The sequence below is a fragment of the Pleurodeles waltl genome, chromosome 1_2 (assembly GCF_031143425.1).
Source record: "Pleurodeles waltl isolate 20211129_DDA chromosome 1_2, aPleWal1.hap1.20221129, whole genome shotgun sequence".
In the NCBI taxonomy this organism is placed as follows: Eukaryota; Metazoa; Chordata; class Amphibia; order Caudata; family Salamandridae; genus Pleurodeles; species Pleurodeles waltl.
This window is the reverse complement of record NC_090437.1, coordinates 481,584,765-481,599,020: the sequence shown is the minus strand read 5'-3', so window position 1 is coordinate 481,599,020 and position 14,256 is coordinate 481,584,765. Positions and strand designations below refer to the sequence as shown.

The 14,256-nt window shown below is 43.2% G+C and overlaps 1 protein-coding gene across 1 annotated transcript in view; it reads right to left on the bottom strand.

The window, feature by feature from the left end:
- PAPSS1 (3'-phosphoadenosine 5'-phosphosulfate synthase 1) overlaps nucleotides 1-14,256 on the bottom strand; it is a 340,888-nt gene that overhangs the window by 120,844 nt on the left and 205,788 nt on the right. Inside the window, exon 8 of the mRNA XM_069241180.1 lies at nucleotides 4,766-4,971. Within this exon, the coding sequence (XP_069097281.1) occupies nucleotides 4,766-4,971 (206 nt within the window). The remainder of the gene's footprint in view (nucleotides 1-4,765; nucleotides 4,972-14,256) is intronic.

Sequence of the window (14,256 nt, the reverse complement as noted above, 5' to 3'; positions counted from 1 at the left end):
ACTTGAGAAGTTAAATTACAGAAATGTTTCAGATGTAATTAATATTAAGTGAGAAATTACTGCATATCATTGGTTATCCGTTTCACTAGAAGAAGTGTTAACAGACAGTAGGCATCATTTTTTGTACATAATTGCTTTGAGAAAAAGGATAACCCCCTGGTAACTATGGTACAGGGCAGACAGGCTTATCTTCAGAAAGGGTGGCAATCATTTAGAAGCACCAAAACAGTTACAAAGTCAAACACACAACTCAATAAAAGTTCCACTCCAATTTATAAAAATAGAGAATAAATTAATTAACAAAATTACAACAAAACAATACAAATTCAATAACAGAAGCCGGAGTAATGAATTGAAGTTTTAAATAAAAGTAGGGCCAAAAAGCGAAAAGCAACAACCGCAGTCCTCTGGTTGCACTTGTGTGGTACCTATGCAGCCATTTAAGACTGATCCTAATGGAGTGTGGTGGGATACAGACACCAGGTTTCTCCCAATCTGAAGTTTTACCTACTGACTTAGTTTTGGAAATGGAAGTTCAAAATTCACAGCGGGAAAAGGCAGTAGGCTGTGGCTGAGAAGGGCTCCTGGAGGTTGGATAGCCATTGGACAAAGTCCTGGTGAGGGTATTGAATTTGGTCAAGAAAGCTCTGAAAGGAGAAATTCTAAATTTGTGCCCAGAAAAGTCATTCATAGGCTAATACTTTTGGTTCCTTCTTCCGGTTAAGATTTGAACATTCAGACTTCGCCACTTTTCTGGAGCTTGGATTTCTCTAGTGGGGCAAGGCTGCAGGCTGTAGTCGAACAGGGCTCCGTGAGGCTGCACACAATCTCCACGACTTCCTTCTGAAATGGATTTGCAGCTGTGGGAAATCTCCAAGCAGGAGCAACATAAATCTTTGGCTCGGCTGCAACACACCTTTGTCAGATAGACTTGGCAGGTTTGCCTCGGTCCTCTGGATGTCTTTCAAGCCGAAATGTTTCTAAGTTCCAGGTTTTTCCGAATGTAAGGAGTACACTTTGACACAGCCAAGGATCCCAGGACCTCAGGAACAGCACCCAGGAATCAAGCCTCACTCATCAGAAACCACCCGCAGGGTCCAAGGCAGATCCAGTTCGAACTGGTCAGCTGGGCTCTTCAGGGAAAAGGGCTTCTAGCAGCTTGTGCCCCTGTAACTTAGCAGGATGTCAGTCAACTAACCCTTGGGAGTAAACCTCTTCATCCTGGGTACAATGGGAGTAGATGCAGCATTTCAGGACTCTGCACAGGCCTCAATAGCTGTAGTCTGTCTTTCAAAGGACCAGTAGCATTCTGAAGAGGGTGTCTGGAGAGCCACTGACAGGTGCCTGCGGGTGGCAGGGGACCCCGGGTCCCTCCCAAACCAATAGGGAAACTATTCTGAGGTGGGTCCCTACCCACTTTTACAGCAGTCCCTGGGTGCCCTACTGCAGGCAATCTCACAGTGCTCCTCTTTACCTAAATCCAATATGGTGGAACCTTTCTTCCTCTCTTCAGAGATCCTGTGAGGCAAAGAAATAAGCAACCCCTCCTCTGTTGATACTCAAAACTGGTTCAGAGGGAAGATCCTCTCCCAGTGGCATTAGTGGCTGTCTTGCGAGAGGGACAAAGAAGGGGGTAGACCTAGGTGTTTGGTATAAATGCCTGTGGCAGGGTAGGCCCTATTTCAAGTTAATGGAGTTACTGGGCACTGCCCAGATGGTCATCCTGTCAGAGAAATAGAACACCATCCCACACCCAAATACTTGAAGGTGTGTTGAAACATTATCATCATTATTATGAACATTATGTTTTTCATTGTGCTGCACTGTATTGTACATGACTTGTGCACCCAGTAAATTAGTGCAGTCCCCGTCATCTGCAAGTGTTATCTGTTAACTTGCTGAGAAAGCCATGCAATGCAAACAGATGACACAATGCCTTTTTGGTTTTAAGTCTGCACCTGGCCTGCGGACACTGCGTGAGGATATGGAGGGTGATTAAATCACAAAGTTTGTGTTCCTCACAAGCTGATACCCCAGCATACACCCATCCCAGAGAGTTGAAGCTGGATGTTGGACAAATCACATCAATGGCTGTCCCCGCATTTATTGGCAACTATGATAAAAGTTAAGGTTCCAAGTTGGTTTTATTCCCTGAACTATGGCCACTTAGATACTGACTCCTCCAGGATCCTGTGATATCTCACATAACTGAACAGGAGACTTTTGAAGAACCGTCCAGGGAATCCCAAAGATAATCATTTGATCTTGCATGGAACCATGTTCCAGTTTGGTAGTTGGTGATTGGGTTCTTAAAAAAAAAAGAAGAAAAAACAAAAAAAAAAAGATTTTAGCCAAAGAGGCAGAAGGGCATGGAATTATCCAGCTTTGCACTAAGAGCCACTAAATAACTAGTCAAGTTCCGCTGTTCCATCAATTACTGGGAAGTAAATAAACCCTATAATACAACTGACCATGAACACTTGCAGCCTACCCTAGAGTATAACCATTTAGACACAGAGTCACAAAAATATAGATCCTAGCATGTAATCCCTCTTATTAAGGAGCTGGATGTTAGTGTTAGGAGCTTCTTTTTTGTTGTTACCCCAATTTAAACTGCCCTACTTCATCCAGGTTTTGATAAATGTCTTATTTTATTTTGTTCATAAGTAATGATTCTAACTGGAAATTGGGTTCACTGTGACTTAACAATCCAGGGTGGATCTGAATTTCTAATTCATATCAACCTCCTTGAGTAAGCCTGATAACCACTGTTTGACTGAGGGTGACAACTACCCCTTTAAATGTTACTCCTTCACGGATTATGGCTCATTCCACTGATTAACATATTGTCTTGGTTCAGATGCTTACATAGAAGGGCTGATAATCCAATAGTGTGCACTTCACTCTGAACTCTTAACTAGTGGATTAGCTTTTATTTAATGATAGTGGATTTCCTCCACTGTAACCAACACCAAACTTAAAGTTGACCTGTTAACTTCAGCAAAGGATGGAACAAAAGCTATTATATTGCGCACTTTCAAGTTTCTGGCAAAACAATGATCAATGACAGACATATTGTGACTTATTTATCCACATATGCCTATGCCAAATACAAACAAATTCAAATTTTGAAGTTTGCATTTGGCAGCAATTAAAATGATTAGCATTTTGGCTGTTGACTGATGGAAACAAGAAGCATGAGAAGCTGGGTGTTCTGAAGTTGAAAGGCATGTAGGCCTGGGGTTGAGCGTAGTTCACCACACAGATCACATTTTCTCCTGTCCCATGATCCTGGTGATTGCGGATTAGAACCTACATTTATGAGGAGATGTAGAACGAACAATAATATTTGGAAGCAGAGTCCCAACATACACTACACATAGAAATGGATTGTCTATAATCTGTGGCGAGCACCAATACAGACTAAGAATGACTTAGCATTTTTAGGTTGTGACAGACATCCAATATTGGATATGTTGATGTCATCACAGGCCAGGCTGGTGGCAAATCATACATATAAAGTGGGCACTGGCAGGAAATATCCACATTTGCTCTGCCAACATGCCTTAATTATTAGGTTTAATAAAACAAAACTACAATATGTTCCACATAAACTGTCCACAAAACACGTTCTCCTCTTCAAGGTGCAGAGCACATGACAGTGTTCTGGGATGCAGCTAGGCAATTCCTCAGTACTTTTATCTGCTGACTGTGGCTTCATAGAAATGTTCTGGGTTCCATCTAAATATAGCTAGCTGGCCATAGTGCTTCAGGAAAAACTCTGCATTCATCTTTGAGCTCAAAAACTTGAATCTCAGTGGGGGTTTTAGCAGTTGACGGCACACTGATAGCTGGAGACTTGTCTGTTTTCTGTATGCTCCTTATGAGCATAAGGACAGAATATCTTTAGGTAGTAGATGTAGGTAGAAGGTAAAATCGCCTCAGCAGTAACAAAGAAAGACTCTGTTTAACCCAAACCTTCTGCAAAACTTGGGAATACTCCCGATCTCAACATTCTTACATACAAGATGGACAAAGACACTAGTCTTGGAATCGAGACAACATGAGGATACATCAGATTACTTCAGTATGGGGTTCATCATTTTGCTCTCAATAACCCAAACATCACTTAATTGGTCACTGTATAAGCTGGCATGCACATATCATCTAGGCATGTAATATTTCTGTTTGAACGTTTTATATCATGTAGAATTTACTCCCACAACTCAAGATAGTGAGAGTATTAACACAACTGAGTTAATTGTATAATGGAATAACAAAGTTATGGTTATTAAAAAATTTCTGAACCATTGTGACTCAATCCCAACCTGTAGATTCTTTAAAAAACACTTCATCTTGCTAAAAGTCGCATCCTCAAAAAGAACGTCACGTTTAGACATAACAAAAACTGTTTGTATGTGAGGGAGTTGGGAAATAGCATTCTTAAGAGTACATTACCATGTATTATTTTTGTACATGTTGAAATAGCTATTACGACAAAAACATCTAGGAAAAATGTGTAATGTGTGGAAAAATAATTTAAAAAATCTTGGAGATGTAACACCCATTTTTCACTATCTGAGAAACTAGTAACCTCAATTCATGGGCAAGCAACCGGAATATTATTGTGACAAGGGACATATTAAAGAAAACAGAAAGCTTTACAAGAAATAAAATCAGATTACCACAATAGAATATGGTAAATAATAATAAAGGTAAAAAACAAAAAAATACAAATTCATATTTTTTTTCAATGAATAATAACCTTAATGTAGGGATGCTCCTTGCAAGTAGTGCCCCACTGCCTGGAACAACGCTCCTCCTTCCTGTGCTCATAAAACTCTGGGTTGCGGAGAATAGCCACCCTCCGACCCTCATACACCAGGGTGAATGCTGTGCACCCATCTAGCCTTTGCTTGTCTTCATGGGTGGCAGTCAATACTACAGGAACGGACAAATTAATTACTCCACCTGTAAGCCAAAAGACAAGCAGAGTACACAATGAGTAAAGCTGTCCCAATAAATGCAGGTACATGGTTAGTGTTTTACATGCACGCAAACACATTCAGACACAACAACAAACTGTTTTGTGTACACATGCATTTAAGAGTATGAAAACAGAAGACAACAGAAAATAACATGTCATGGAGGGGAGGTGGATTAGAGTGGAAAATGAGGTAAGATGTAAAGGAAAACTTGCTTTTTGAGGTAATACATGTTTTATTTTACTTTATTAACCAATGCAAAAGTTACTTACCTCTGTAACTCGGATACTTTCAGTCTTTCATATTACTAAAACAGTGGAACTTGCATCACCTTGGATTGATGGAAAGAAACAATCTACTCAAAACTTACATGAATTTGCTTGCTCTATATATTGTCTTATGTGTCCCGCCCTCGCCCCAGAGATGAGTGGTGGACGGTGATATTAAGAAACACAAAAGTGACAGTGACCCCTTACTTCCCACATCCCAACATCGCAGAATACATTATCAAACAAAAATGACAAAAGGAATGACAAAATAGTGCTCAACTAAAACACAAGGAAAAGGGAAGGACATGCATAAAGCCATTATTCAGCACTGTAAAATACCATAAAAGAACAAGACATAAAACATTATAAAGTAACATAAAAAAACACACTATCATAATCACACGTTTCATAAAATAAACAATTAAGCCAATCAAACTGGCAGAGAATCAGTGCTGCGTAGCATTCTCTTAAGGACGCCACGAGTGTTAATCTGATCGGAAGTGCTTCTTTTCCAACCTTCCCCATCAGCCATGAGGCGAGATAAGTACAAAAAAGCCTTAGGGGAAAAAGGCACATAGGGTTGCCTACATTGTACAGAGCTTTGTGCTCTTAGGACATGTTTTAAATGTAGACTCGGCAGCCCTTTGTATAATGCTCAGAAAAAATAAGTACAAGGTGTCTTTGTAGAGGACAATTGCTGGCTTGCCAATCCATGGGTAACCCAATGGGTTTAAATTTGATCTGCCTGCACCAGTGCTCTATTGGGTATATGACCATAGGTACTAACTACAACAGCAATCCATGCACCTCCAAAAAAGCCTACTTCATTTGAACGTGTATGTAAGGAAATGCCTCCTTGGCATGGTTACACCCTGACTTTTTGCCTTTGCTGATGCCAAGTTATGATTTGAAAGTGTGCTGAGGCCTGCTAACCACGCCCCAGCACCAATGTTCTTTCCCTAACCTGTACCTTTGTTTCCACAATTGGCACACCTTGGCATCCAGGTAAGTCCCTTGTAACTGGTACCCCTGGTACCAAGGGCCCTGATGCCAGGGAAGGTCTCTAAGGGCTGCATCATGTCTAATGCCACCCTGGGGACCCTCACTCAGCACAGACACACTGCTTGCCAGTTTGTGTGTGCTGGTGGGGAGAAAACGACTAAGTCGACATGGCACTCCCCTCAGGGTGCCATGCCAACCTCACACTGCCTATGGCATAGATAAGTCACCCCTCTAGCAGGCCTTACAGCCCTAAGGCAGGGTGCACTATACCATAGGTGAGGGCATAAGTGCATGAGCACTATGCCCCTACAGTGTCTAAGCAAAACCTTAGACATTGTAAGTGCAGGGTAGCCATAAGAGTATATGGTCTGGGAGTCTGTCATACACGAACTCCACAGCACCATAATGGCTACACTGAAAACTGGGAAGTTTGGTACCAAACTTCTCAGCACAATAAATGCACACTGATTCCAGTGTACATTGTATTGTGAAATACACCCCAGAGGGCATCTTAGAGATGCCCCCTGAAACCATACAGACAACCAGTGTGGGCTGAATAGTTTTAGCAGCCTGCCACACACCAGATATGTTGCTGGCCACATGGGGAGAATGCCTTTGTCACTCTGTGGCTAGTAACAAAGCCTGTAGTGGGTGGAGGTGCTTCTCACCTCCCCCTGCAGGAACTTTAACACCTGGCGGTGAGCCTCAAAGGCTCACCCCTTTTGTTACAGCACCCCAGGGCACTCCAGCTAGTGTAGTTGCCCGCCCCCTCCGGCCACCGCCCCACTTTTGGTGGCAAGGCCGGAGGAGATAATGAGAAAACTAGGAGTAGTCACTTACCAGTCAGGACAGCCCCTAAGGCGTCCTGAGCTGAGATGACTGACTTTTAGAAATCCTCCATCTTGCAGATGGAGGATTCCCCCAATAGGATTAGGGATGTGCCCCCCTCCCCTCAGGGAGGAGGCACAAAGAGGGTGTAGCCACTCTCAGGGCTAGTAGCCATTGGCTACTAACCCCCCAGACCTAAACACACCCCTAAATCGAGTGTTTAGGGGCTCCCAGAACCTAGGTAACTAGATTCCTGCAACCTAAGACGAAGAAGGACTGCTGAGCTGAAAAACCTGCAGAGAAGACGGAGACACCAACTGCTTTGGCCCCAGCTCTACCAGCCTGTCTCCCCACTTCAAAAGACCTGCTCCAGCGACGCGTTCTACAGGGTCCAGCAACCTCTGAAGCCTCAGAGGACTACCCTGCATCTAAAAGGACCAAGAACTCCAGAGGACAGCGGCTCTGCTCCAAGAAAGAAGCATCTTTGCAACAAAGAAGCAACTTTGAAAGAACACACGTTTCCCGCCGGAAGCGTGAGACTTTACACTCTGCACCCGACGCCCCTGGCTCGACTTGTGGAGAACCAAAGCTACAGGGAGGACTCCTCGGCGACTGCGAGCCCGTGAGTAGCCAGAGTTGACCCCCCTGAGCCCCCACAGCGACGCCTGCAGAGGGAATCCAGAGGCTCCCCCTGACCGCGACTGCCTGCTTCTAAGAACCCGACGCCTGGTAAGGACACTGCACCCACAGCCCCCAGGACCTGAAGGATCCGACCTCCAGAGCAGGAGCGACCCCCAAGTGGCCCTCTCCCTTGCCCAGGTGGTGGCTACCCAGAGGAGCCCCCCCCCCCCTTGCCTGCATCGCTGAAGAGACCCCTAGGTCTCCCATTGAACTCCATTACAAACCAGACGCCTGTTTGCACACTGCACCCAGCTGCCCCCATGCCGCTGAGGGTGTACTTTTTGTGTTGACTGGTGTCCCCCCCAGTGCCCTACAAAACCTCCCTGGTATGCCCTCCGAAGACGCGGGTACTTACCTGCTGGCAGACTGGAACCGGGGCACCCCCTTCTCCATTGAAGCCTATGCGTTTTGGGCACCACTTTGACCTCTGCACCTGACTGGCCCTGAGCTGCTGGTGTGGTAACTTTGGGGTTGCCCTGAACACCCATCCCCCCCCCACCCCCACCCCCAACGGTGGGCTACCTTGGACCCAACTTTGAACCCTGTAGGTGGTTTACTTACCTGCAAAACTAACAAACACTTACCTTCCCCAGGAACTGTTGAAAATTGCACTAAATGTCTAGTTTTAAAATAGCTTATTGCCATTTGTGTGAAAACTGTATATGCTATTTTGCTAATTCAAATTTCCTAAAGTTCCTAAGTGAAATATTTCATTTAAAGTATTGTTTGTAAATCTTGAACCTGTGGTTCTTAAAATAAACTAAGAAAAAATATTTTTCTATATAAAAACCTATTGCCTGGAATTGTCTTTGAGTGTGTGATTCCCCATTTATTGCCTGTGTGTGTACAACAAATGCTTAACACTACCCTCTGATAACCTACTGCTCGACCACACTACCACAAAATAGAGCATTAGAATTATCTCTTTTTGCCACTATCTTACCTCTAAGGGGAACCCTTGGACTCTGTGCATGCCATTTCTTACTTTGAAATAGTACATACAGAGCCAACTTCCTACAGTGTACTAATAAGTACATAACATACATACATACGTTAAGTGCTCGCCAACACTGGCTGCAATTGAACCTTTCAGCAAATACTATGAAAAATGTAAGTAAACTGATTCTTGAGTAATGGTAATGTGATTTTTTGCCTTTTCAAGATGATTTGGGATCAAATCTTGGTTGAATTAGGTTTGAATGAAGGAAGCAGCAACAGTACAATCATCATGACTTTCTGTCTTCTGTTTTTGATGGTATCAGGATCAAGTGTGCCCTTTACATTTTAAAGATTCACAATGATTCAAATATTCCTTAAAGGGACTTGCATTTTTTGCCAGAAATCTCCATGTCTGTAATATCCTGGCTTGCATTAGCTGACTCGACTAATGTGTCCAACAAACACAGCCCTTTCATTACCCCCTTTATATTTGCTGTAGGTGATTTATCAGCATGAGTTGTAATGAAGAATGTTAGCTCTCCAAAGGGATTACATTTGGATAACGGTTTGAAATTCTGGCTCTGTTGTATATATTTTCTCAGCTTACTAGACCTTGGACCTCCACATCAACAGAATGTGAGGAGTACTCCTACCGGTTTCATAGACCGGTGAATGTAGCGGCTCGCATTTGTACCTTTCTAAGGTGACTTGCTTCCCAATTGAAGCCTTTATTACTTCTCAGAAACAACCTTGGATCTTAATTTGTGGACTACAGGCCCGTGCACAGCAGGCTGACATTAGCAAGAAGATAGTAAGAGATGCCATGTAATGAACCCATGTGTGAAGAAGAGAGATCAGCTGCAGTGGCAGCCCAGGTTGCCGGGGAGAGCAGGTGGGACACGAGAGTCAGAGGTGGGTCTGCACCTACTAACCCAGTTTGTTTCTCTAGCTATAAGCTGTTGGGGGAGGGCCAGTCAGATGCAGGTCGTCCAGGGCCCGAACATGCTTTATAGTCCCAGTGACGTTGATGTAGTACATCTCACTTACCTGCTTCAGTAGCGAGGAGAGCAAAATTGAAAAAATAGTGCATAATTGTGTAACAGGCTATACTTGACTTTCCCCTGTGCCACTGGCAAAACGAGGCAATCAGCCCTGGAATTTCCTCACATTAGCCAAACAGTAAATAATATATGGTGAGGAGACCATTAGCAACACTATGAAGAGAGGGATGCTGATTATCTACCAAATGCTAAAAAGTAGTTTGTGGTGCAACAAACACCGAAATCGTTTTTTTTCCATAGTGCCAAAGTTGACAAACAGAAGATGCCAACATTAAATCCCAGCAGCCCAAGTATCAAATATGCTAAGAATTTACTTGGTGGGCCTGAAAACCAGTTTAACATAAAACTGCATTGTTTTTCTTAATTACAAATGGCATTAGCAACAAATAGAAATGGCCTAACAATAATACTTTCAGCGTGCTTATTTACTTATGCAATACATTTTTCAATCCATTTTTAACGTGAAAAAATAAACAATATTTACTTTCTAATGGTTTATCAACCATTAAGGTTTTTCATCATTACAAGTCTGATTTCTCATTACTTTTCTTATAAAAGGCCGTTTTTGCAAACATCTCCTAAATTCGTAATTCACTGTGCACATTCCAGTTTTACCCATGACAAATCCCAGACACTACTCACTCATCATACTGAAAAACCTGCAGATAATTGGTTCAGACCACCATGTGTTTGTTATCATCTTTGTCGGCCTCAAGTAAACAATGTACAAATAAAAGCAGGAGGTAGCTAACTCTTACAGCACGCCGCACACAATGCAGCATAGAAATGACTTCCACAGGGGCGCCATCTTCACCCCTAACAGAGGTCATCAGAGTCTAAGAATATCTTTGGGTCCACAGGGAATCAACAACTTCTCTTCAGCAAAGTACAAGAAGGCAACCCAAGCCAGACAAAAAGTGAGAGCCTCGTGTACATGTAAAGCATTTGGTAATAGTGGTCGCATTTAAAAATAAAATAAAAAAAATACACTCATAGTTTGCGAATCGAGCTAAGTACTAATAAGTCGGCTCACAAAATACGGAATGGCAGTATTTACATTTCGACTTACATCAAGAATTTTTGGAATGGTATCAGTATTTTCCGAATCGTCACATGAGTTTAGAACATTTGAAAAAGGATCTTAGGATTCACGAACCCTCCGATTTACCAAATCAGGGGGTTTGTGAACGTTAAAACCCTTCCTACATGAGGCCCTACGTGCAGTAATTGCACAGTCACAATTTGTGCAGTTACCGCTGCGGTAATTACCAGTATGAAATACTGTACCTTTCTGCATTTCAAACCTCAGAATGGGGAATAATGTGTGCAACTGCAAGTGGTTTGCCTCGTTCTGAGGAGTGAAAAATCCGAAAGTTGTGGAGTTAGAAGCTTGTAAAAGCTTGTGCAAATTGTGTAGGCTAACTCTGACTGCAAAGCCCGGACTTATAATTCCGATAGGGTGCAAACTGGATTTGCATTCATAACTGAACCTTTGACAAACAAGTACGCTTTAACAGTATGACACTCTCAGTCAGGCACATTATTATTAACAATGTACACCCAACAGAGATGTAACCAGCGGGGGTTGCACAGAACCATGTTTCAAAGGTTGTTGAAAAGGCCTTGAAGACCTGCACAGTGAAGAAATAGGGACGAACCCCACAATGTGCTTGTTTACAGGCATCACACTACCTGTTAATTCCCTCAAACCTACCGCTGTGAAGCCTTGAAAGTACAAGGAAAACTCGGAATATAATCATCAGATACCGGCCTGTATATGGGGTCACAACGTATCCGCCTATTTAGGTATCATTGTGCTCGTCGGAGATGGATTCCTGGATATTTACCAGCTGGGTATACACGCTTGTACCTTATACATTTGTTTAAATCCAAATCCGTTTCTCTTAAACAAAATCCCAACAGTAACATGGAAATTGGGATCACCTGGAGAAGGCATCCAGCAATATAAGGTGTTGGACTATACTGTATTATATACAGAATTTCTGAAGCACAAACATAGCCAAAAGGCATCAAAGCGCTATATAGGGCCACAGACTACCATAACCTCAATGAGAGATAGGAGAAAAAGCTTGTTTGTAGACTGTTTATGCGTTGTGACGTACTATTCTTTAAAAAGTAAAGTCTTCAACTCTTTCCTACATTGGAGCAACGATGAGACGGCCCTGATAGATATGGAGATGTTGTTCCAGATCTAGGTGCATAGATGGAAAAGACCTACTGCATTGTTTCTTTCTTTTTTTTTTTTTTTTTTTTACACTTCTTAGTTTGCAATCTGGTGCTGGTCTGCCTATGGTTGTGCTTAGATGCATCAAAGTTGTGCGCTTTTCTACAAGATAGGCAAGGATGTTGGTCGTGCTGGCTTTATAAATGAGGCAGCTAGCTTTGAAGATGGTGTTGGCTAGCAAGGGCAGGTAATGAAGTTCCATCAGTATGGGTGTGATGTGTGTGTTTCTTCAGGCTCTGGATGCGCTTAAGGCTTTCTCTGTGTCTTAGACAACATGGGGAAATGGCAACAATGAAGTTGCATAAATTCAAGCTTGTCGTGATACCTCAAAACACAAAGATGTGTTGCTTTGATTGGGGATGATTTCCCCATGTTGTCTAAGACATAGTGAAAGCCATCAGTGCAGAAGAGAGGATGGAATCGGAACAAGGGATGTGGGTGGCAGGCAGCCACCCACAGTCAGCACTCAGAGCAGCACTGAGACTATGCTGACACACTGGTAACACATAGCTGCTATCCTTGCCACAGCCACCTGCCTATCATTTTCACCAGGGAAGCAGAACTGCAACCGGGACTCAATCATGAAGCAGTACTTATGTTTTGAGACCACTGTAGGAGTAGCTTACACTGAAGTGGGAAGGTGAATCCCTCACAGGATGGGTGACTAGTGTGTATCAAAAGTGGTTTGCAACTGGGCAGATTGACAATTTGGCTCCATGATAACAGTGTTTCAGAGACTAAAGGCCTAATTATGAGTTAGATGGGTGGGATAACCTGTCAGACAAACTCCTGACGGGGGGTTGCTGCCGCCATAGTGGCAACCACCCTGCCTGAATTATTAGGAGTTTCATGCTAGGCTGACGGGAAACAAGTGGCAGCATTGCCTCCGGCTCGAAATCAAGCCAGCGGCCATGGTGTTGCATGCTGGGTGTACCAGCACTCTCGCAATGTTCACTGTTTGCACTGCAGACAGTGAAAACTGTGAGGATGCTGGGCAGGGGGACCCCTCCACTGCCCATGCCAAGTGCATGGGCTGTGCAGGGCCCTCCTATGGCCCCCTGCACCTGTTCTCTGCCACCCTTTTCATGGGCTGGCGGAGAACGAGGTGGTAATCTGCAGGGCAGTGCAGCAACACCCTTGTGGATTGCGACCTCCACCCGCTGTCAGCCCGTCGGGATCAGCGGAGATGGCAGAACCATGGCAGTCTGACTGTCAGGGTATTAATGTGGCGGTCGGACTGCCACAGCAGCGGTGGCGGTCCTGACCACCACCACAGTCTTAAGACTGCCAGCTTCGTACTGAGGCCCTAAATCTGAACACAAACTCCCCCTGTATCTGATACAGGCAATGTTTTGGGTAGAAAGTATCAGTCAAAATTGCATGTTCTAAAAAAGAGTTCCTCAATTTGGCATTTTTATTAAGCTTTGAATTCATTATTGTGTTCCTTTTATCCTCTTAACATAGATGCACTCTTTTGCACCAGGTTGGCATAAATTGCTTATGTTTGAGTTTAAGATATGTCACATAAAGCATTCTAATTTTATACCTTGTATCTCAAGTAGCTTCATAATTTTATTTCACAGTTTAAGTGTTTTTGTAAACAGCCCAAATGCCTTGTGCCCTTTCTGCTAGCAACATCACAAGCCTTTGACCTTTAAACAGACCACTGATCTTTTATGTGAAGTGAATCAGAGCCTAGCTTTAGCAAGAACACCCACAAAGTCATCTTCTTGGTTGGGGAAAAAAAACATTCCCTCACATTTGTTCCAAGTTTAAGGCAGTCACACATTGCTGTAGAGGCAGCAGGTAGTCAGAAGACCTTCAAACAGATGAAGGGATGGTAGTGGTCTTTTATTTGCTCCAAGATATGAACTAGCGTCCTGCATAGACCAGAATCCACAGCAACATAAACAATGGATCTGGAGCAGTTAGACACCAATGAGATATCTCATGGGATTCAACATACAACTCAGGAAATGTTCTTCAGTGCCATTCTCTGTACATATATTTTGCTCACTCTCAATCATTGGGAAACTATCCCTTGGCTTTCTATTTTTCTGGTCTGTAAATTGAGTTTTTCTGAAAGCACATTTCAGGGATCAGCAACATATTACATGATTATGATTTCCAAAGTACAGATAGCACTCTTGTTGGCTGAAGCCCTCACAATGCCCAACTTCTCAGGCTGGGGTGTCTAATTTTTATAGGAATCAAAAGATAAGACCAATCATCTACAACTTCCTATG